At 40.5% G+C, this 25,481-nt stretch overlaps 1 protein-coding gene across 1 annotated transcript; it reads right to left on the bottom strand.

Moving 5' to 3' along the window:
• Positions 1 to 309: 309 nt before the first annotated feature.
• On the bottom strand, positions 310 to 22,878 carry MCHR2 (melanin concentrating hormone receptor 2). Its single transcript, XM_060114549.1, is given in 5 exon segments — positions 310 to 616; positions 2,837 to 2,956; positions 5,205 to 5,399; positions 9,685 to 9,894; positions 22,697 to 22,878. Coding segments are annotated over 5 exon segments (1,014 nt in total).
• Between the last annotated feature and the right edge of the window lie 2,603 nt (positions 22,879 to 25,481).

Below are 25,481 nucleotides of genomic sequence, written 5' to 3'. Positions count from 1 at the left end.
GATGGTCAGGGATGGCCACATTCATCAGTGACTAGTCTATAAGATGCTGAAATAACATCCACAACCATGGAGCTCGGGTCTCTTCAGCTATCCCACTGCCTGCTGCCTACTCAGACAAATATTTTATTTTTCACTAAAGTTAGCATATTAAACTCACTGCATTTGAATGGTTACAGCACAGTTCCAGAGTCACAAGGGCACAACAAGAATGGACACCAGCACACCGTTTTGCCCGCCCTTTTTAATAACATCAATAACATAGGCAAGCCTGTCTAGACTTTTGATGATCCATGTACTCTCCTTAAAGCTCTAGTTCAAGGTGCTTTCCATATTGTTGATTTCCTTCTCAGTCACTCTCCTTTGCCCTTGAGGCAGGCATTTCTGGAAATTTCCACTCAGCAGGATATAGAGGAAAGGGTTGATGCTGCTGCCGGCATAGCTGAGACAAATGGAGAGGTAATAGCCCATATAGAAAGCCAACGTGGGCTGCTCCGTCTGTAAGTTCACCAGTTGTATCACGTGATAGGGGGCAGCACTCAGGATAAAGACCACCACCAGCACCAGCACCGTCTTCGTCAGCTTCATCACTCTCTGCCTTGGAACACTGGGATTGTAGCTGTAGTGGAAACATTTGGAGAGACAGGACACAAACAACCATAGAAATTATGGGGCAACAATGTCCCAGAACTTTTTGGACAGTTCAGAATGGCTGTGTAGTGAACTATGAAGCTCATTTTTCTTCTTACTTATTTGGAGCACTGTGAAAACACTCTTTTTCAGCCCTGTGAAAAATGGCCTGAATTTTCCAAAGCTGGAACACTTCGAGAAACAAAATGAATAACATAGTAGTGAATTATAATCCAAAGTATCAAATAAAGATATATGAATCTGTACTGATATAAATGATTGAATAATATGAGAGAGAAGTGACAAACCTTCTTCACAGAAAAATTCCTAATAATATATGTAGATACTCCCCTTTCCAGGAGACAGAGCTTAATTCTCACCCTCCTTCTTTCCCTCTTGAGGGTGGGCTATACTTAATGACTTGTTTCCAAATAATGGAATAGAGAAAGGGACAAGTAGTAATTTTGAAGTGAAGAAACCTCGTAAACACTACCTTAACTTTAGAGTCTAATCGTGATATATTATCAGACAAACCGAAACTGGGGGACATTCTACAGGATACCTGACCAGTACTTCTTAAGTACAATACTTAAGACTATCAAGGTTATGAAAAACAAGGAAAGAGTGAGAAACTGTCACAGACCAGAGGAGACTGTGGCGATGTGTCAGCTAAATGCAGTGTGGTCCCCTGGATTGAATCCTGGAGCAGAAAGAGGACTTTAATGGAAAAACCGGTGAAATCCAATATAGGGTAGAGTTTAGTTAATAGTAGTGTACTAATGCCATTATCTTTGTGTTGACAAATGCAACATGGTAAGATGTTAATGGAGAAACTGGAGTGAGGAGTATATAGAAACTCTCTGTACTGTACTATTTATTCAAGTTTGATGTAAATTTAAAATTATTCTAAAATAAAAAATACTTAAATTTCCCAAATTTCATCATGTTATGTCATATTTGGACATTTACTAGAAATTTCTCTGGGACATGATTGAAGCAGATGAATAAGCCTGGGAAATGGCAGCTGAAAATCACTCTAAGATAATGATTCTTCTGCAGTTCATCAGAGTAGGCACCATCATTCCTCTAACTTATTGCATGTTTAGGGATAACTGGACAGTATGAACTTTGTTTTATAAGATGCTCTTAGCATTTCTGAGAAAAGTGTTGGGAGCAAAGTGATCTGATTTGGAGAACTGTTTTAAAAGGGTTCAAGCGTCCTCTCCAGCTGTCGAAGTCATAATATTCCATATGATTCCATTTCAACCTTCTCACCCGTGATACTTTTAGAAGCTAATTTTTGTCTATAACTGTGGTTGCTTCTCTTTCCCATTCTAAATAGACCACTCTTTAATAATGTAATAATTCCAAAGAATTTAAAGAAGTCATAAAAAATGTCATGGACCAGTAGAACACCTAAACCTTTGGTACCAGGATTTGCCACAAATTTTGACTAATGGTGGTTACATTTTTCACATATTCTTTTTTTTTTAATCTTCACAGTGTTACATATGGTGTGTGGGGAAACCCCACAATCTTGTCTTCTCAAAAAAATACAATAATTTATTCTAAAGACAAATTTTAATAATGATTTTTTAACCTAACATGTTGTATAATCACTGACTTATTTGAACAACTTGATATGTACAATTTCAAGTGGAAAATAATTTAGATTTATTCATGTAGTTTTAGAGACAAGTACCATTAAGGGTCCTGCCCAAGTTTATTGTCTTTAGGTAAGTCTTTGGTTTTATTTGGTCCTAATTAACCTTGTTCTAAGTATTCAAATATTAATGAGACCCTCCTCCCCTACACTAAAAAAAACCCCACACAAATTAAAAGGTTATAAAATATACACAACATCTAAGATATTTACATATGTACACAACTCTGCAAAATGTACAAATAAAACATTTAAATAACAATGCTGATGACAAATACAAAAGTATTCTTTAAACAGAGTCTTGAGTTCTTTTTACATTTTTATGAAACCATTACATCAGTGATTACAATATTTATCACTGAGAGATCCTCAAATAGCTGCTTCAGAACATGACTTATTTTCAGAAAATGCCTTATATAGACATTAATGCCCATATGTCTGAGCTTGGCATGTTTCAAGTGACTAATGCTTAAGCTTCTATTGTAGATATCTTAGATCTCTGAATTGGTCTTTTAACAAATAAAACAAAATAAGGCACACACTTACCATCTGGCAACCTTATTCTGTTGATACACCTCCCAGGTATAGCATAAAATTAAAATATAGCACACCAAAATCAAGGGCAAAGGGAAAAAGAAAGTTGTTATTGTCAAATACAGAGTATACCTGTAAAATGAGAGAGAAGACATGACTATTACATTCACAGCGCTAGGAAATGACTTTTACAGTTTATGATTCTGTGATTTTTTCAGGGCCCAGAATAAAAGTGCTTGGGGGAAAAGTTAAGGCTCTCTGGGTACTTTCACATACAGAAGGTCTGCTTTTCTTTATTCATAGACAACGACTCTTCTCTAGCCAGCTCTTCTCAGTAGCCAATGCTACTGAGTACTGCACAGTGGGTGAGGATGCTTATTATCATTATATTTAGTGTTATTAGAAACAACAGGCAACAGGTGGCATTTGTTATGTAGTAGGCACTATTGAGGGTGCTTTACATATTTTAACCCATTGAGTCTGTGCATCCCCAGGAGTACAATGCCATTAGCATCTTCATGTTACCGAGGAGGAAGCTAAGGCACAGAGAGGTTGAGCGGCTTGCCCAAGGTTACTCAGCTAGTAGGTGGCAGAGGTGAGATTTGAACCCAGATACTCAGGCCAGCTCCACAGCCCACGCTTGTAACTCAGACTCCAGATAGTCTCTTAAAGGGCACAGAAGAGGACCTGTTGTCAAATCAGCCGGTCATTTTCTCAGTGCTCCGCCAGGGGGAACCCTTGGGTGGGCCAACTCCGTTTCTGCCCAGACACCGGGCGGGTATCCTCCTTCCGGGGCAAAACCCTTGTGTGGAAGAAGGCAGCTGGCATTGGGTGGGTGTGGACAGGGTGGCAGAGAGAGCGCTCCGGAGCCAAAGGGTCTCTGAACATAGCACACTAGTCCCAGTCTCCGTTCACCGTAAGGACTTAATTCTGGCAGGAACAACAGAGGCCACAACCTCAGAATATCCCTTACCATAACCAACCGAAAAGAGCAGAAACAGCTGTCGCTGCAAAATAGTCTCTGCTTATGTGACACAGGCCAAAGTCATGTAGTCGTATAGTGAGCTTCAGGTCCTGCCCTCCTTTCAGACCGGGTGCGGCCAGGTTGATTTATCAGCCTGCAGTGATTAACTATCATTTCACCTTTAGATGAACTGACACTTTGCGTCTGTGAGTGGAGCCAGTGCTGTTGTGAGAAATAACGAATAAACAATCATGGTATCAACGTTGCACTCCTCTGGAGATTTTTTTGTTGCTGGATTCGTAGCCTTGCTGGGCCCCTACCTCCATCCCTCTCAGATTGTGTCTGTGTGATGCAGAAATGACTCATCTATTTGACAAGTGGTGGACTGGGAAAAAGGGATCTGCCAGACTGACTTGCTATAATATATGTAAAAAGCACCTAGCACAGTACCTGGCCCTTAGCAGGCGATCGAAAAATCTTAGTCAGAGATTCTAATGCTGTGTTCAAAATGTCAATCAGAAAAATTTCGACTTAATTTTTCTTTTCAAATTAAAATGTAATAAATGACTGTGTTGGTTGCTGTATTAGTTTCCTAGAGCTGCTGTAACAAATTACCACACACTGGATAGCTTAAAACAACAGAAATTTTCTGTCTCACAGTTCTGGAAGCTGGAAGTCTGAAATCAAGGTGTTGGCAGGATTGGTTGAGTTGGTGTTGGCAAGGGTTGGTTCCTTTTTGAGGTTTTGGGGAAGGAGTATGGGCTCCAGGACTTTCTCCTAGCCTCTGGTGGTTTCTGGCAATCTTTGGTGTTCCTTGGCTTATAAACACATCACTCCAGTCTGCCTCTGTCTTCACATGCATCCTCTCTGTGTCTCTTCAAATCTCCCTCTCCTTAGCAGAAACCAATCATTGGATTTAGGGCCCACCCTAATCCAGTAAGACCTCATCTCAAGTTGATTATATCTGCAAAGACTCTATTTCTGAATAAGATCATATTCACAAGCACTGAGAGTTAGAACTTGGATATATCTTTTCGAGGGACGCGACTCAACCAAACTCCAGCTGCATATTGATAAGGTTTGAGTCTCATAACTCCTATACCCTTTTGGAAAGTCTGCCCCTCCCTTGATTGCTGTGCTCCTATTGAATCTGGCTGCCATGGATCTTTAAAATCCACATTTAAATATATTTGCACCCACTGAGGTTACATGATTAAACTCAGAATCTTCTAAAGGTTACCCTCTCCTTAAAATCAAACTATCAACTTGATGGTGAGAAGCAGAGAACTAAGTGGGGAGACTGGCCCGAAGAGGATCCCCAAGGGCACTCTGCACGGTTGCTCACGTGTTGACAAGGAGGATGAAGCACTTCAAGATTGAATTCAACTCTGTTTTTCTTAAGTTTTAACAACCTACCAGAGTACATCGTCAGGGGATATTAAATCGAAAGCACAACTCTCAACGCCGTCTTTAAATCTGATGACCTTCGAGTAGACCCAGACAGGCAACGCAAGAGTAAAGGAAGCTGCCCAAAGGCCCAGATTGATGTGGATCATCTTGTGCCTTGTTCTCCAACTTGTCAGTCGAAACGGTTGGACGAGAGCCAAGTACCTGCAAAGCCGGTTAAGAAGGGTTTGGGAACAATCAATAAAAGCACTGAGCTCCAAGGATGAAAGGTTCATGACAAGAGTAAATTATTAGTAGTATTATCCGCCCTGAAGCACACCTCTGTCAGGGTGAAAGAAAGTTATATTTTTTAAGAGCTGGCTGGTACCTGTAGAGAAAACAATTCTTGACCCCGTAAGTCTGAATAAACCACACACTGATACACAGCTGTCACTTGCATGAAGACCCTGAAAATGGTAAAATTCTGCTATGCAAACTTTTTCTTTACAGAGGTGCTTCCTTGCACAGGAGGCTCTGGAAAACTTTGTCTCTGAATGGGGATTTCCTCCAGGAGGGCAGGACAGGAGGGAGGGTGTACCGATGTGGGACAGGAGGGACGGTGGCTGATGTAGGACAGGAAGGAGGAAAGTGTGTTGGCTGCTGGGAGAATCCCCAGCAGCATGAGATTCAGCCACCTGGGACAGACATTTGGCTCAGATGGCTTTAGAGTTAGTTCCCCAGGCTCTTGGAGGCTCCGTTCACAGAAACCACAGTGAGAATGAACAAACGTGACTAGCAGACAATACAAATTCCTCAGGAAACATAGGCTGGAGGGGGGATGTGGACTAATTTCATGGGGAAGGGGTTTTCTCTTTCCTTTTCTTTTTTTCTATTTTGATCCAGAAAAAAGGATAATCATTAATCAAACTTGAAATCCTGATATATCAAACATATTTGGTCCTCCAGCAAATACAAGAATAATTTTTCAGACACAGCTGAAAGCTAAAGCGTGAAAAAGAGAGCTCAGATCCAGAGGAGGTATTTGAGAAAACACAGTTTTGCTGGCGGTCGGGGGTGTAGGAAAGCAGCATTAGTAGACATTAAATAAATGTCAAATGTGGTCAATGGTCCTTTAAGTTTCTCCAAGATTTTGTAGAGCTACTTAACGAAGATTTATGAAAATGGAAAATTCTCTGTCTCCTTGCTCTTTCAATTTTGCACAAGAGGTAGGACGTTTTGCACACACTTAGGGGACCCCTTGCCATGCAAGGACAGGCTTGTGACCCCGGGTGCCTCAGCCACCCCTCCTTCCCCACACTGCACCTGCGTTACCTGTCGCCAAGGAGAGAAGGCTCCCTTCCCTTCCTGCTGAGGAAGGGAATGAGGTAGTGATTGTACAGCAGCCCTCCATCATTCTGTCTGGGATTAAAGATGATGGAGTCATGGCATCAATCGGTTAGGGAATCTTCTCTCATTCATCTCCCCAACTGAAAACCCTTCAATGGCCTTTCTTTGTCTTTTAGATAAAATTCAGAATTCTCACCATGACCCTTGATGTCTTTCTCCTTCCGGCCCTCCCTGTCACTCAGGCTGAAGTTTGTGCCAGTCTCTCCCTGGCCTTCCTTCAAACCCTGTCTCTTTCAGCATCAGGTACATGCTGTTCTACCCGCCTGGCAGGACGTGCCTCTCCTTCCTCCTGCTTCTACTCTGAGTCCCCATTTAGGTCTCCCTCTTGGAGAAGCTTCCCCTGACCACTCGCTCTATTCGAGGGCCCATGACTATAAATGCAGATTGTGGGGCAACTCTACTTTTCCTTCTAGTAGGTATCATTGTGTGTAAATACACATTTACCCCTGTGACTCTTCACGGTGTAATGTCTGTCTACACCTCTGGAATGGAAGCCCCATGAAGGCAGGAGCCTTGGCTATTCATTTAATGCTGCTGTATCTCCTGTGTCTGGCATCATTCCTGGCATACGGTCTGTGCTCAATAAATATTTGTTAAATGAATGAATGGGGAATTTTGGCTCCTACTTACTGACTTTGTTGTTGTTCTAGAAAATTTACTTACGAAAGTAACCACTAATGAAAGTCTAGGTAGCTTTCACCTGGAGGCAAATATTTTTCATATTTTGGATGTTTATAGGATTTTTATGTATTGCTTTAAAGGTAGGAGCCGTCTCTTAAAATATTCCACACACTTGCAGTTATTAATTAATCAGAGAAAGAAAAATGAAAGAGTTATGGGAAACACTTGAAATTTATGATCCATTAAATTGACAATTCAAATAACTTAAATGTATAAACAATAAGGCATACTGGTGGCACTGACATTTAGTGCTGGCATTACAGAGAAAACTTCATTTATGTTTTACAGAATTATAGATTTTGTTGAATTTTTGCGAATTTAGTAGAGTTAGAACTGCAAGAAATGCCAGGGGCTGGGGGAAAGGTTCAGTTTTACAAAATCTTTATTTGTCTCTGGCCACGTGATCCTCTAAAGTGAGGGCAGGGAGAAGGATAAAGGCCTGAGTGTCTTAATTTGAAAGTAAAATTTTAGCATTCTGTGTCCATAAGTTTAAAAAAAAATACACACTATTCAGTTGTGTAAGATACACATGCACACACACACATACACTCAGAAAAAACCTGTGAACATTAGGACATGTTCTGTGGTCTGTTCTAAGGCAGACAATGTGCTTTCACTTTATTTGCAGTAAGAGATTTACAGAAGGGGTACAGTTTCCCCTCTTTAAAGAAAAAGCCGATACTCTCCTGCCTTCATGGTATGTACATGGTATGAAGAAGCTTTTCTCCTTCCGAGAATGGGATCACGATGGTGAGGACTATACTTTAGGTTGCTTTTCTGCAGTGGTTCCTGCCCCGCGCAGGGCTCTGGTGTTGGGACCCTGGCAAGCTCACCAGGCTTTACTCCACACACCATCAGCATTGGTGGCATCAGCTGAACTAACCAGATCGACCTACCCAGCGCACAGATTAAAAAATGTGAAGCTAATTATAAGTTGAGAAGTATACTCTACATATTTTGATAATTCTTTTGTAGAAAGCAGCAGGATATAAAAACTGCATTAAACATTACCATCATTATTCATGTCTGAATAATAATGATCCAGGGAATGATTTATATGAACCCTGCTATTCCTTTGTTTATCCATCTGAAGAACTGCTCATCCCTTCCCGACCCCAAAGGCCCACTTGGAAGGGTAAGAGATGCAGAGCTCAGGAAAGAGTCCTTGATAGACTCAGGGAAACTTAACACAGCCCTCAAGACTGACATTCACTCATTCATTCATCAGTAGTTTTTGAGCACCCATGTGCCAGGCACTGTTACACAGACACTAGTGTAGTTACCAAAGACCCTGCCTTTGTGGAATTTACATTTGATGGCTAGGGAAAGCTAGACAAAAACACATGCATATCTTTGTACACGAAATATATTAACATATGTAATATATTCAAAGCAAGGGAGAAAGAAAAAGTAGATCAGAGCAAGGGGGACCAAGTGTGCTGGGTTGGGCTTGGGGTGGGAAGAAGGTGGATAGAGATTTCAAGTGGGTTGCTCTGTTGTGCTTTCTACTGTTGTCTTCGGGGCTTGTTTCTGTTTGGGGGATGCTGCTAAGAGCTGGTGTGGAGGTCCTGGCATCTGGATGATGCAGGGCACATCCTAGCTTGCATGCTTCCTAAAGAAGCCAGATGGTGAGGTAGTTGCCAGCTACCTGCCACCTCCAGAGTTGGACAGCCTGCCTCTGAACTGGGCTCCGTCACTCACTGGTTCCACAGGCTCTGGCCGTCACCATTATCTCCTTGAATAACATTAGCTACATGGGTGGAGAATATGGCTTTGGCATGTTCTGGGATACAGTCCAACAAATTTCTAATGATGTAAATGGCAGTATTTGCATTAACCAATCATAATGATGAGTATAAAGGATGGTCCTCCTGGTACTCTGACTTCTCTTCATAGCTGTTTAAGAGCCCACTACTCCACTGATTCCTTTAAGCTGCTAGGTGATAACAAGGGTGTGTGAGACATTGAACTTACCAGAAAGAGCCCTAGACAAGAAGTGAGGAGACCTACTTCAGTTCTCAGCTCTGCCACTGACTCTCTATGTGCCTTTAGCAAATCCCCTCACTTCTCAGGACCTCTGCTTCCTTCTTGCAAGAATGATGGGTGGTGGGGGGGGCATTCATTCTGGACTCCAATATTTCATGATTTTATGGTCTTTTTTTTCTTGCAGTCAATTGTAAATAAAACTGAGATAGAAAAAATGATTGGGAAAAAGGAGATGTTTAGTGTTTTAAGTTTTCCATGAAAAAACTGACCTCTGTGAAAGTAGGAAAAATATTACCTGATCTGTCCTACAGTGAAACAAAGGAAGAGGAACTTTGCTATTACAAACCGGCACTGATGTTGCTTAAGTTGGGATGACCTTGGGGAAGTACAGGCACCGCTGAATTATGTTAATATATTTCATAGTCTCTTCACTTACCTGTCCACACTCATTACAGTCATGATGGCACTACAGGCAAACTGGTTGCAGGTATCCAGGGATGTGATGATGGTTCAGAGAGGCCCCCCAAACACCCACTCTCCTCCCCGGGCCCACTGGTGAATAAGAAAAGGCATTCCCATGATGTGGACCAGATCAGCCACAGCCAGGTTGCAGATATAAATGTCAGGAATTGTTTTTTTCCTGGACCTGAAAGAAATGGAGGGAAACCCGAGGATTGACATTGAAAGTACACACCTTTAATTTATGCCATCTCTTACAGATTTTCTATTGCTAAAATTATTTGAAAAGTTAAAAGGAAACCGTCACAAATGCACGTATGAATGCTTGTGTATATTCAGACGTTTTGAACTATTTGATAACTAACTGCAGTGGTTTAAAAATATGCCCACAAGTTCTTTGATATTGCTTTCAAGAGCGGGGGCCTAGGGCTTCCCTGGTGGCACAGTGGTTGAGAGTCCGCCTGCCGATGCAGGGGACACGGGATCGTGCCCCGGTCCGGGAGGATCCCACATGCCGCGGAGCGGCTGGGCCCGTGAGCCATGGCCGCTGAGCCTGCGCGTCCGGAGCCTGTGCTCTGCAACGGGAGAGGCCACAACAGTGAGAAGCCCACGTACTACAAAAAAAAAAAAAAAACGAGCGGGGGCCTAATTCCCTCCCTTTGAGTGTGGGTTGAACTTAGTAACTCACTTCTAACGAATAGGATGTGGTGGAATTGACAGTGTGACATGCAAAATTTGGACATAAAGGAATGGTGGGGTTTTCTCCTTGCTCTCTCTTGTATCACTTTCTCCGGGGGAAGCCAGGTGCCGTCTTGTGAGGTTACTCAACAGCATCATGAAGAGGTCCATGTGGAAAGGAACTGAGGCCTCCTGCCAACAACCAGTACCAACCTGCCAGACCTGTGAGTGAGCTCCCTTGGAGTAGATGCTCCAGCCCTAGCCAAGCCTTTAGATAGTCCTCTAAAGATGGACAGACAGCTCGACTGCAACTTTTTGAGAAACCCTGAGCCAGAACCACCCAGCTAAGCTGCTCTTGGATTCCTGACCCTCAGAACTGTGTGAGAGGGACTTCCCTGGTGTCACAGTGGTTGGGAGTCCACCTACCAATGCAGGGGACATGGGTTCGAGCCCTGGTCCAGGAAGATCCTACATGCCGCAGAGCAGCTGAGACCGTGCGCCACAACTACTGAGCCTGCGCTCTAGAGCCCACGAGCCACAACTACTGAGCCCATGCGCCACAACTACTGAGCCTGCACACCTGGATCCTGTGCACCGCAACAAAGGGGGGCCGCCACGATGAGAGGCCTGTGCACCGCAGCGAAGAGTGGTCTCGCTCACTGCAACTGGGGAGGGCCCGCGTGCCGCAGCGAAGACCCAATGCAGCCAAAAATAAATAAATAAAAATTAAAAAAACAAACAAAAAACTGTGTGAGATAACAAATGTTGATTGTTTTAAGTCACTAAGTTCTGAAGTAATTTCTACATAGCAACAAATTATACCAACTCTAAACTCACTCAGGCAAAAGACTTTGTCTTTACCTATCCCTAGCACCAAATATAGCTGAATAGGGAAAATAAATGTTTCCATTTTGCAATGCATTTTTCCCCCACTGAAGCTATAAGTTCAAATCCTAACAAGCCATTGTTAAAACAAATTTCAACCATTACTTAGAAATATTCCAATAAAATTTAACCCAATAGAAAAGACTATTAATTAAGACCCTGAAATCCAGAGTGTGGAGTAGAAATCTGAAACAAGTGAATTGGTGGAGGGCACTGAGAAACATCTCCTGTCAAATGTTGGGGGAAGTGAAGGCAAAATAATTTTCTGAGAGCAGAAATTTAATTTAAAATTCAGTTGCTCCCTATCTTCAAAGAGTTGGGGCATTCAGTAATAAACAGGAATCATCTTTATCTGGGAGATGCTATTTATTAATTCAACAAACATTTTATTGAGCACCAATTATATGTCAGGCATAATATTGTGCTTTGGGCTGCAAAGCTAAATCACCTAGAAAGTCTAGTATCAAGGAGCTTATAGTCTAGATGTATAATAAATGATCACATTATAACGTGATGAAAGAAAGCTAGAGAAAGCACGAGGAGCACATACAAATGGGCCTCTACCCCCTCCCCTGGGGGCAGTCAAGGCAGATTTCTTGGCAGAAGTGACATCTGTATTGAGGACAGATAAGAATTTAAGTAGCACATAGAATTAGCCCTAAGATTGTGCCACAGTTATTAGTTCACCCTGGATCCAGGTCTATTGCTCTGTTGTTTGGAAGCTAGTGTGTGTCTTCATTATTCAGGAACTGCAAATTCTACAGCCTGTGAACTTCATATTTAAGCCATCAAAGGCTTATATGAGGCGTCAGTCGGGGCCAGGATATTTTACCCAGGCCGTGGCAGCACACACTATATGGGGGAGTTACTGCTGTGAGTCCTTATTCAGCAACCACACTTTGGGCATTTTTGATGCCACTAATACAACAGGTTGGTTCCTTGTCCCCAGGACGTTGGTGGCTCATATCAGAAAGACCAAGAAGGAGAAGAGACTTGAGAGAAAAAACCATGTCAACCAAAAGAGATGCTAAATGACTGTCCTTGGTCTCTAAACCTCATCCTCACCAGACCATTGGGAGTAGGAGATGGAGAGGGCTCAGGGGAGAGGAACTGATATTAGAGGTCAGCTGGAAGGAGTTACATGCTAAAAAACAAAAACAGAAGCAAAGGGACTTCCCTGGTGGCTCAGTGGTTAAGAATCCACCTGCCAATGCAGGGGACACAGGTTCGAGCCCTGGTCCAGGAAGATCCCACATGCCGTGGAGCAGCTAAGTCTGTGCGCCACAACTACTGAGTCCATGAGCCACAGCTACCAAAGCCTGTGTGTCTAGAGCCCATGCTCCACAACAAAAGAAGCTACTGCAATGAGAAACCCGTGCACTGCAACAAAGAGTAACCCCCGCTCACCAGAGCTAGAGAAAGCCAGCGCACAACAATGAAGACCCAGCACAGCCAAAAATAAATAAATAAATAAAACAAAGCAAAAACACAATAATAAAAAACCCTATAAATCTTTGCCTATTAAGTAGATGTTATTTCCATTTGAATTGGGGTATAAACCACAAGTGGTTGCTTAGGTCCTAACTGCAGCAATTAGATCCATGGCCCTTGCTCTCCTCCAGGTAGGCACCCATCATTTACTGATAATGAATTATGGAAATTCCTTTGTTGAGGACAGTGCATGCCATTAACTGGAAATACAAAAGAATAAAATAAAAGTGTTTCTACATGATACTCTATATAGCAAAAGAATTCTGAAGCAAATGATATATTTATCTGGGCATAAGGTACTAGGGTAATAAAAATAACACATTATATTTATTATTACTTTTTTAAACTGAAAGTGACTGCATAGAAATTAAAAATAATTAAATAGAAATGGTAAAATTTCTAACTATACCACTTGCATTCTTTTCTTAGGTCTAATTTATCTTCAGATTTCATGTTGCCAGACTTAATTAGATTTCTGTCTCTCATGAACCAAACATTAAAAAAATATGAATATGAGTGATCATTTCAGCTAATGTGTTTTTCATATGGTTAATATGGCCATATCTAATGCTATGATAAATTAAGGTATACCACAATCCCATACAATAAATGATAGAGTTGTTACAAATCATACTTTGGAAGAATATTTAATCAAATGGGAAAGTACTTATTAAGTAAAAAAAAATCAACTATGTACATACTATGACCCCAAATTTATTTAGACATTTGTTTAAAAACATGCTGAAATAATATGTCACAGTAATCCCAGTGATTATCGGCTTGGTAGTAGTAGTATGACTGATTTCGACTTTATTCTTTGTATTTTTTAATGTTTAAAAAGATTCTATTAAAAACATGTTTACCTTTTGCAATCAGAAACAACAATATATGCAATGGATTAAATAAAACTAAAAATATATATATATATAACCCTACACAAACGGGATGATGCCTTGCTGATCAGCCTACTCTCGAGCCCACTTTTCACCCTTCTGCACTTTGTTCCTAGGTCTTCTTGCCAACTGGCTTTTGTTTTGTTTTGGCCAATAGGAAGCACTATTGGAGGGAAATTGGAGGGTAAGATGAGAGGAGAGGCCAGGGTATTTCCTTCCCCTCTCTGCTGTTGGCATCTCTGGCGGTGGCTGCATCCCACCCGTGGCTCCACCTTCCTCCTGCAGTTCCCACTCCATGGTCCCAGATCCCACTGTGGCTACAGCTCCCACCAGGCAGCCCAAACTTCCAAGATCTGTAAAACCACTTTTTTTTTTCCTCCATTCAGCTCAGGGCCAGGAGAGTGTGGTGATGTTGGGGCAGAGGATGGTGGTAAGACATGGTAGTACCTCCCTAATTTTGTTTATCTCTGGGTTGCCGCATGAGTCCTTGTTTGACATTTAACTCTAGTTAAATTATATTCCTATTGTGAGTGTAAAAATTAATAAACAGGAACCTCAATTAAAATGGAGTTAGGAGGCCAGAGCGGGGAGCTCTCATGCCCTATGATAGCAGAGCTCAACAGAAGAAAGACTTCTTGCCTGGCAGGAGCTTAGCCAATGAGAGACTGTCACCGCTCAGCCAGTGACAAGCCACTATATTTTGAACTCTCAATTTCTCCAATGGACTCTGTTTATTACAGCCCTCCCAACTTCCTTTTCCCCCACTGTAAAAGAATCCTCCTCTTTCTGTTGGGTGGCACTTGCATGTGGCTTGCCATAGTTGCAGATCCCAAATTGCAATACTTTGCTGATCTTGAGTAAACTCATTTCTGCTTCAGAAATAACTGGTAGTTCATTTGTTTAAGGTCAGCATGAGGCAACACCAATGGATTAGTAGTGATTTCGTAAAGCACTGTGCTGAGAAGAATTGTGAGTCATCACACAGGCACTACTAAAGGACAGATCTGTGTGATAAGACATGACTGCCAAGGGTGGGAGAGTTTAGAGTAGAGTGACGTATTTGCCAACCCTGCTCTAGATACACAGTGTAAGATATATAAAGCGAACCTAATTGGAAATTCTAGTTTCATTTCTGTGCCCTCACTTATTGTGTCCTTGGGGAAGATATTCAACCCCTTTATACTCCAGAGCTGTCTTGGTGCATTGGACCATAGCAACAAGGGTCTCCAATCAACTTTCCAGTTCATTTGAACAGATGTGACTGGAAGGTTTTGTAGCATCTAAAGCATAGGGTATGTGTACAGCAAGGGTGTGGGTCAACTCCAACTCCAGCTGGCACCCTGAGAATGGTATAGGGCTGGGTCAGAGGGAGCACTAAGCTGAGTGGGAAAAAAAGAAGAGGCCTTGTTCTAAGCATTTCCCATCTCTGTCTTAGCAACTGGTATTCCATCATTAGACCATTAGTATTCCTTCAGGAACACTCACTCTTCTTCTTGTAATCTCTGTATAAAATGTAGACACCATGGGGGGGTTAAAAAGTAAGATATTTCAGTAATTCATGACTTAGTGTAAATTAGTTGACTTGACAGCCAGTTGAGGGCAGGGAATGAAAGAATGGGAACGTTTTGTTTATAGGGAGACAAGGCATCCTTTAGAGAGTCTCTGCCAACTCAAAGCCATCTGTCAGTAGACAGGAGAAAGATGTGTTCAAAATATGGGGGTGGGGGACCGACGGAGAGAAACATCATTGCCTTTATTAAAGGAGTTTCCCAGGACCCACTGTGGCCATGGAGAATAGTTGAGTAATGGGGCTGAGTTCATAAGTCTCTCTCCCAAGAACAAAAGGGAAAAATTTTATGTTTTAATTGGCCCAGTTTTCCTCCTACATTTTAAAACCTGGCTTCCTTTTGACCTGCTGTGAATTTAAAGTATGACTGAGTAGTAATGATCTGGCTTCACTACTTTGTAGTCACCCTCCTAATGCACAAATCGATTCTTTAAAAAAAGAAGAAAAAAAGCCACATAGGACACCTTATTCTGGAAGCTCCATCTTCTGTAAATCTATTCTTTCATACATTTTTGTAGTCTTCCTTTGGCAAAGTCAGAAGTTAGTTCATTTCTTGCTTTCCAGCATCACTAATGATCTTACTATTGTTCTATTCATTCTCTTTTGATACAAGTATTTATCATAAATGGGAAAGTCCTAAATCTTCTTTAAATGTATCTAGTTCTCCTTATTTTTAGTATAGTCTTCATAGTTTGAGCCATCTGTCTGTTAAGAAGGTAACAAATAAAAGACCATGGCATAGCCAGACTAATCAAGAAAAAAAGGAAGAAGACTCAAATCAATAGAATTAGAAATGAAAAAGGAGAAGTAACAACTGACACTGCAGAATACAAAGGATCATGAGAGATGACTACAAGCAACTCTATGCCAATAAAATGGACAACCTGGAAGAAATGGACAAATTCTTAGAAATGCACAACGTGCCGAGACTGAACCAGGAGGAAATAGAAAATATGAACAGACCAATCACAAGCACTGAAATTGAAACTGTGATTAGAAATCTTCCAACAAACAAAAGCCCAGGACCAGATGGCTTCACAGGCGAATTCTATCAAACATTTAGAGAAGAGCTAACACCTATCCTTCTCAAACTCTTCCAAAATATAGCAGAGGGAGGAACACTTCCAAACTCATTCAATGAGGCCACCATCACCCTGATACCAAAACCAGACAAAGATGTCACAAAGAAAGAAAATTACAGGCTAATAGCACTGATGAACATAGATTCAAAAATCCTCAACAAAATACTAGCCAACAGAATCCAACAGCACATTAAAAGGATCATACACGATGATCAAGTGGGGTTTATTCCAGGAATGCAAGGATTCTTCAATATACGCAAATCAATCAACGTGATACACCATATTAACAAATTGAAGGAGAAAAACCATATGATCATCTCAATAGATGCAGAGAAAGCTTTTGACAAAATTCAACACCCATTTATGATAAAAACCCTGCAGAAAGTAGGCATAGAGGGAACTTTCCTCAACATAATAAAGGCCATATATGTCAAACTCACAGCCAACATCATCCTCAATGGTGAAAAACTGAAACCATTTCCACTAAGATCAGGAACAAGACAAGGTTGCCCACTCTCACCACTATTATTCAACATAGTTTTGGAAGTTTTAGCCATAGCAATCAGAGAAGAAAAAGAAATAAAAGGAATCCAAATCAGAAAAGAAGAAGTAAAGCTCTCACTCTTTGCAGATGACATGATACTCTACATAGAGAATCCTAAAGATGCTACCAGAAAACTACTAGAGCTAATCAGTGAATTTGGTAAAGTAGCAGGATACAAAATTAATGCACAGAAATCTCTGGCGTTCCTATACACTAATGATGAAATATCTGAAAGTGCAATTAAGAAAACACTCCCATTTACCACTGCAACAAAAAGAATAAAATATCTAGGAATAAACCTACCTAAGGAGACAAAGGACCTGTATGCAGAAAATTATAAGACACTGATGAAAGAAATTAAAGATGATAGAAATAGATGGAGAGATATACCATGTTCTTGGATTGGAAGAATCAACATTGTGAAAATGACTCTACTACCCAAAGCAATCTACAGAGTCAATGCAATCCTGATCAAACTACCACTGGCATTTTTCACAGAACTAGAACAAAAAATTTCACAATTTGTAGGGAAACACGAGAGACCCCGAAAGCCAAAGCAATCTTGAGAACGAAAAATAGAGCTGGAGGAATCAGGCTCCCTGACTTCAGACTTTACTACAAAGCTACAGTAATCAAGACAGTATGGTACTGGCACAAAAACAGAAAGATAGATCAATGGAACAGGATAGAAAGCCCAGAGATAAACCCACGCACATATGGTCACCTTATCTTTGATAAAGGAGGCAAGAATATACAGTGGAGAAAAGACAGCTTCTTCAATAAGTGGTGCTGGGAAAACTGGACAAGTACATGTAAAAATATGAAATTAGAACACTTCCTAACACCATACACAAAAATAAACTCAAAATGGATTAAAGACCTAAATGTAAGGCCAGACACTATCGAAATCTTAGAGGAAAACATAGGCAGAACACTCTATGACATAAATCACAGCAAGATCCTTTTTGACCCACCTCCTAGAGAAATAGAAATAAAAACAAAAATAAACAAATGGGGCCTAATGAAACTTAAAAGCTTTTGCATAGCAAAGGAAACCATAAACAAGACCAAAAGACAACCCTCAGAATAGGAGAAAATATTTGCAAATGAAGCAACTGACAAAGGATTAATCTCCAATATTTACAAGCAGCTCATGCAGCTCAATAACAGAAAAACAAACAACCCAATCCAAAAATGGGCAGAAGACCTAAATAGACACTTCTCCAAAGAAGATATACAGATTGCCAACAAACACATGAAAGAATGCTCAACATCATTAATCATTAGAGAAATGCAAATCAAAACTACAATGAAATATCATCTCACACCGGTCAGAATGGCCAACATTAAAAAATCTGGAAACAATAAATGCTGGAGAGGGTGTGGAGAAAAGGGAACACTCTTGCACTGTTGGTGGGAATGTAAATTGATACAGCCACTATGGAGAACAGTATGGAGGTTCCTTAAAAAACTAAAAATAGAACTACCATATGACCCAGCAATCCCACTACTGGGCATATACCCTGAGAAAACCAGAATTCAAAAAGAGTCATGTACCAAAATGTTCATTGCAGCTCTATTTACAATAGCCAGGACATGGAAGCAGCCTAAGTGTCCATCATCGGATGAATGGATAAAGAAGATGTGGCACATATATACAATGGAATATTACTCAGCCATAAAAAGAAATGAAATTGAGTTATTTGCAGTGAGGTGGATGGACCTAGAGTCTGTCATACAGAGTGAAGTAAGTCAGAAAGAGAAAAACAAATACTGTATGCTAACAGATATATATGGAATCTAAGAAAAAAAAAAGGTCATGAAGAACCTAGTGGTACGATGGGAATAAAGACACAGACTTACTAGAGAATGGGCTTGAGAATATGGGGAGGGGGAAGGGTAAGCTGTTACAAAGTGAGAGAGTGGCATGGACATATATACACTACCAAACGTAAAATAGGTAGCTAGTGGGAAGCAGCCACATAGCACAGGGTGATCAGCTCGGTGCTTTGTGACCACCTAGAGGGGTGGCATAGGGAGGGTGGGAGGGAGGGAGACACAAGAGGGAAGAGATATGGGAACATATGTATATGTATAACTGATTCACTTTGTTATAAAGCAGAAACTAACACACCATTGTAAATCAATTATACTCCAATAAAGATGTTAAAAAAATAAAAAGAAAAATAAAAGATCACGGCAAGGCATGATAAAAATATTAATATAAATTTCCTTAAATTTTTTGGAGAGCAATTTAAAAAACTCTTAGATAAATTCCAAGCTGAAAAAAATTAAAACTAATTTACTTTCAAATGACTTTTGAGAGATTAATAAATTTTTGAAGAGTAACTTGCAAAGAAAAATATCCACATATATATGGAATTTAAGGGAAAAAAATGTCATGAAGAACCTAGTGGTAAGACAGGAATGAAGACACAGACCTACTAGAGAATGGACTTGAGGATATGCGGAGGGGGAAGGGTAAGCTGTGACAAAGGGAGAGAGTGGCATGGACATATATACGCTACCAAACGTAAAATAGATAGCTAGTGGGAAGCAGCCGCATAGCACAGGGAGATCAGCTCGGTGCTTTGTGACCACCTAGAGGGGTGGGATAAGGAGGGTGAGAGGGATGGAGACGCAAGAGGGAAGAGATTTGGGAACATATGTATATGTATAACTGATTCACTTTGTTATAAAGCAGAAACGAACACACCATTGTAAAGCAATTATACTCCAGTAAAGATGTAAAAAAAAAAAAAAGAAAAAGAAAAAAAATCAACATCCTAGCAATAAAAATTAAGTTGCTTCAGATGTTTTTTGAAAGATTAAAGTATTTATCTTAAAAGCTCCATTTACATATATCTTCTCACTTATTATCTATAAAATTGTAATGGTATGAAGAAGTAGCAGATTTTTCACAATCATTGCAAGTAAATTTGTCATTATTATGGCTCAGGTTTTCTCCTTTTTTTTCCAGTTTAATGACTATTTGCTTTATGTTGAGAATCTGTTTCTGGGAATTATAGCTCAGTATTGACTTTTAGAAGAATTCACATTCCACATTTCTTTTTTTTTTTCAAGCTTTGTCTCCATTTGAGTGGGTGGAATCAGGCCATTGTCTATTCGTGTAACTTGAGGGGGACCAAGAAGTTTCTCTGGCTCCAAATATTTCAACAGCCTGTCACAGGGCCTGAATTTCACACTGAAGAGTCTTAGCATATAAAAGGTGTCTGTAAAAATGCAACCATTTCTGGAGGGCTACACCTTCTAAGGGCTTGGTTTCTCAACTGTGGGACCAAGACTCTTAGGCATGAGGCACACTGCTTGTATCTTTAGGAGGGGACAGCAAAAATACTGAGGGGCAAGAGAGAAAGATGGAAGAAGTGAGCAGGTGCAACAGACAAACAGGGTGAGCTGGAAACATTCCCAGGTCTCTGACTGTTAACTTTCTACTTCACATTATTGCCTCCTGAGGCTTTCTGAGAATATTTGATTACTTTCATCTCCCTTCCTGGAACTTGTTACTTGAACCACCTTTTTTCACCCACTTGTTTTTAATATCTTGTATTATTTTTCAAATGAGTTAATGTATTTAAATCTTGTCTTCTCCAGTAAACCATGAACTTTTTAGAGTCAGATGCTACCATATTTCTTTGGTATTTACATAACGCTTAGAATAGTTCTGGGCATGCAATAGGTATTTAGTAATACATATTGAGTGGAACTGCTTCTAGCACTTAAAAAATAATTTTAAATGTTTGATATTCACAAATGGTTTTACAGGACACAGTAAGGAATGTCTGAATTCATTAAGAGTAGAATTCCAGTATACCAAATAAATCTTCAATTATGAATGTCATAAAAAAAACCATTGATACACTACACTTAACTACAGAGATAATGACAATAAAAATTTGAGAAGCCAGCTGGGGAAAGTGACCAGTGATGAGCTTTCTCAGGGATAGTGAGTGTCATCCTGTCACTCTCCCGAGGGCTGCCCCTGTTTTTAATTGGTCCTGTGAGGATTCTTCCATCCACATGGTAAATCCAACCATCTTTCTAGTTTTGATGATTTGTTTGATGTTATTATTGTGGAGGATATAGCCTGGAATTTAGAATCATGGGATCTGAGTTCAAGTGCTAGGACTCTTACTTACCAGCTGTGTGATGCTAGACAAATTATTTTCTTTCCTGAGCCTCTTTCCTCCAATGAGTATTGCCATTTTGAGGAGTAAATGAGTTTACAACTGTGCTCTGTAAGTGTAATATGCTACACAAAAGTTTGTTGTAGTTATGTGTTAATATAATGCTGAAAACACCTTTTTGGTAGCAAGTTAGAATGTGTTTTATAATTTATAAATATGGACAAAAATCTTTTAAAATCGTGGCTGTAAGTATGATCGGAGACCAGGAGAAAATTTTTTTTAACACCTTATATGTATTAAAAGAAGTAGACCTTAAATGTGAAAATAATTGGGATAGCAAAGGTATCATGTAGTGATGGGGCATGTGTACACTAACTCTACATTCATTTTGTCAAGCCAGTAGAGGACAAGTACAATGGTCCCTCAGTATCCACGAAGGATCGGTTCAGGACAGCTGCCCCCCACCCATACCAACATCCACAGATGCTCAAGTTCCTTATATAAAATGGAGTAGTGTTTGCATATAACCTATACACATTCTCCCTAATATTTTAAATCATCTCTAGATTATAATACCTAATACTATGTAAATACTCTGTAATTAGTTGTAAATACAATGGAAATGCTATGGAAATAGCTGCCAGGGCATGGTAAATTCAAGCTTTGCTTTTTTGGAGCTTTCTGGAATTTTTTGCCACATATTTTTGACGATTGCTTGAATCCCCAGATGTGGAACCCATGGATACAGAGCCCATGGGTACTGAGGGCTGACTGTAATCTGTTCTTATGCTCCAAGTTAAACCTTAGGCTCTAGGTTTGAGAGGAAGCAGGAAATTAGCTGAATGAGGTGGGGTACATGAAGCAAAGGCGAGAGTTACTAGGGAGAAGGTGCCTCTCAGTTTGGCCCGCACTGGGTGGTCCATACTGAGGGGAGCAGCCCACCACGTATGACTGCCTGAATCTTTGGCAGTAGATCAGGTAGAGTATCTCTCTTGTCTAAATGAGTGCAAAAGACTCTGTTTTACCAGTCAGGCCAGGTCAGCCTCTTAGGGTAGCTCTTATTGCTGGAAAACAAAATGGTTGCCTTGTAGTTTGAGTTCTTGCCTGGGCTCCACTGCCAGCGATTCTGAGTTAATTGGTTCGGGGTGAAACTCTATTAGAATTTTTAAAAGCTCTGTGGTGATTCTTTTTTTTAATTTTTAAATATTTGTTTATTTTTGGCTGTATCGGGCATGTGGGATCTTTTGTTGTGGTGCGCGGGCTTCTCTCTAGTTGCAGTGTGTGGGCTCAGTAGTTGTGGCATGCGGGCTCAGTAGTTGTGGCGCACGGGCTTAATTGCCCTGCGGCATGTGGGATCTTTGTTCCCCCACCAGAGATCGAACCTGCGTCCCCTTCATTGGAAGGCAGATTCTCAGCCACTAGACCACGAGGGAAGTCCCTGTGGTGATTCTAATATGTAGCTAAAAATGAGAATCACTACTCTAAAAGTTCACTGACTCAACAGTAAGCACTGACATTTTGACATCTGTGACTCAGTTGTTACTTAATACATGATGAAAATGTCTGTAGAACTTCTTTAATTATCTTAAGCAAATATTTCCAAAACCTGATTTCATTAAGAAAAATCCTACAGGGGGAAAAGGACTCATTGAAGGAGTATAACATGTCCCTAAATTACAGAAAAGACAAAGAAGCCCTTACCTTATTATAGTGAATACAATGAGGATGTTGCCAACCAGCCCTACTGAGCAGATAATCCCAACCATGGAAGGGAGGATGGCTGTATCCACCATGCTGAGGGTTTGATAAGCAAACTCTGGATTCCAGGATTTGTTCAAAAGTTCAGCAGAGGTGTTACAACAGGATGAGTGAAGTGAATTCATTGTTGATGAACTTCCAGAGGTTAAAGCTGTGAAGGGATAAGTCGTGATTTATTTAACGAAAATTTGAGGCAATTCCTTCCATATAGATTTTCTTTAACTTAATTAAGAAAATATTTATTGGGGCTTTCTTTGCACCAAGAATTCACGCAACATAAGATTCCAGGGTGAGTATGATTGCTCCCTGTCCATATGATGTGACAGATTACTCAAATTGTTGAACAGTGTACTATGATAGTGTGCACATGTTCTCCACCTGATTGTAGTACACGCTTCGAGCATAGCTAATATTTACTCAGTACACACCAGTCCTGGTTGTTTACAGCTGGCATCTGTTCTTACTGGCCTGCGTGTCTAGTCATATTAGCTAGCACCCCGACAATACTTAGGTTGTTAAGTATACCTTCTCTGTCTGCTATAAAGTGCATGGGGGACACCAACTATGATTGTTTAGGAATGCAGTGGGATAAGACTTCCTAAGATGATTCCTGGTCTGTCTTGAAGGATGAGGGAGAGTTAGATCAGGAAAGGACACTGTGGGAGGGAAAAGTGTTGTAGAGTGTCAGGGAATCATGCACAAAGAAGAATTATGGCACAGGAAAAAATGCCCACCAACCAACCTACCTAAAAATAAACAAGTAAACAGATGAAACCAATGGAACTGGAAAATTATTTGCTTGGCCTACCATCTTGATGACAGACATTTAAAAAATGCCATCTAAGTCTTGTTTCTGGTAATGGTAAACTGAGTAACTGAGATTAACCCTCCCACTGAAAACAATAAAGTATCATGAGCAAAATGTATATATGGGTATGTATCAATGTATGTGTGTGTGTGTGTGTGTGTGTGTGTGTACACAGCAATTTAAAAATATTCAAGGGACTTCCCTGGTGGAACAGTGGTTAAGAATCCACCTGCCAATGCAGGGGACATGGGTTCGAGCCCTGGTCCAGGAAGATCCCACATGCTGTGGAGCAACTAAGCCCATGCACCATGACTACTGAGCCTGCACTCTAGAGCCCGTGGTCCGCAACAAGAGAAGCTATCGCAATGAGAAGCCTGCGCACCACAACGAAGAGTAGCCCCCGCTCGCCGCAACTAGAGAAAGCCTGCGTGCAGCAGTGAAGACCCAACGCACCCAAAAATGAATGAATGAATGAATAAATAAACAATTTAAAAAATAAAAATATTCAAGATCTGAAAAGTTAATGGGTTCTCCCAGGTTTTGGATGAGATCCAGTAACTGCAAGGTAAGCAGACTATTGAAGCATCAAGGCTATCTTTATCCAGAAGGTACTTGTTGATGCCACAACCATTTGAACACTTTTTCCATGTTCAGAGGGAAGTCAAAGCCCTCAGCCTACTGAGGGTGGGGAATTTTGCAGAAGAACCCTTCTTCTGAGCTGGAGCACCAGGCACAACATCCTTAGGCATGAAAGAACCTGATTTAGAATTTCCTTTCCTACCTCCGCAACTGTTGGGAATTCTGAGAGAGCTGCCTTGGTGCTGTTGGAATGGAGAGGAAAGAGAGATGGAAAAGAAAAGCAGATCTTTCCTGGGAAGGTTCAGAAGAATCCTTTCTCAGATTTGTACCCTCAGTAGGCAGGCCAGGGACTTTCAAGATTTGACCTTAATCTTAGGCGATCCAGGCCTGCAAAACCCACTACGTAACCAGGCAGATGCAAATGCAAATCCTTTTTGAAGGGAAAAACAGCCATTCTAGGCCTCAGAAAATCCTCAAAATATTTTTGAAGGCAATGGCCAGCAAGAAGTCAAAGATACAAGCGTTGCATGTATGCTGATTGAAATGGATTAAAGACTTAAATGTAAGCCCATACACTTTAAAACTACAAGAAGAAAACACAGGGAAAATGCTCCTTGACACTGGTCTTGGCAATGACTTCTTGGATATGACATCAAAAGTGCAAGGAACAAACACAAAAGTAAACAAATGTGACTACATAAAACTAAAAAGCTTCTGCACAGCAAAAGAAACAATCAGCAAAATCAAAAGGCAACTTATGGAATGGGAGAAAATATTTTCAAACCATTCATCTGATAAGCAATTTATATCCAAAGTATATAAGGAACTTATACCACTCAATAGAAAAATAGAAACGGTCTAATTAGAAACTGGGTAAAGGACTTTAATAGACATTTTTCCAAAGAAGCATACAAATGGCCAACAGGTATATGAAAAGATACTAACCATCAGGGAAATGCAAATCAAGTCCCAATGAGATATTTTGTCATACCTGTTTGGGTGGCCACTATGAAAAAATAGAAAATAAAAATTGTTGTCAAAAATATGGAGGAAAGGGAATCATTTCGCACTGTTGGTAGGAATGTAAATTAGTGCAGCCACTATGGAAAACAGAGTGGAGTTTCTTCAAAAAATTAAAAGTAGAACTACCAAATAATGCAGCAATCCCACTCCTGGGTATACAACTAAAGGAAATGAAGTCAGTATCTTGAGATATATGTACTCCCATGTTCATTGCAGCATTATTTACAATTGCCAAGACATGGAAGTAAGCTAAATGTCCACTGATGGATGAATGGGTAAAGAAAATGTGATACACACACACACACACACACACACACA

The sequence above is a fragment of the Mesoplodon densirostris genome, chromosome 12 (genome assembly GCF_025265405.1).
Source record: "Mesoplodon densirostris isolate mMesDen1 chromosome 12, mMesDen1 primary haplotype, whole genome shotgun sequence".
Lineage (NCBI taxonomy): Eukaryota > Metazoa > Chordata > Mammalia > Artiodactyla > Ziphiidae > Mesoplodon > Mesoplodon densirostris.
This window is presented reverse-complemented; position numbering and strand designations above follow the sequence as displayed.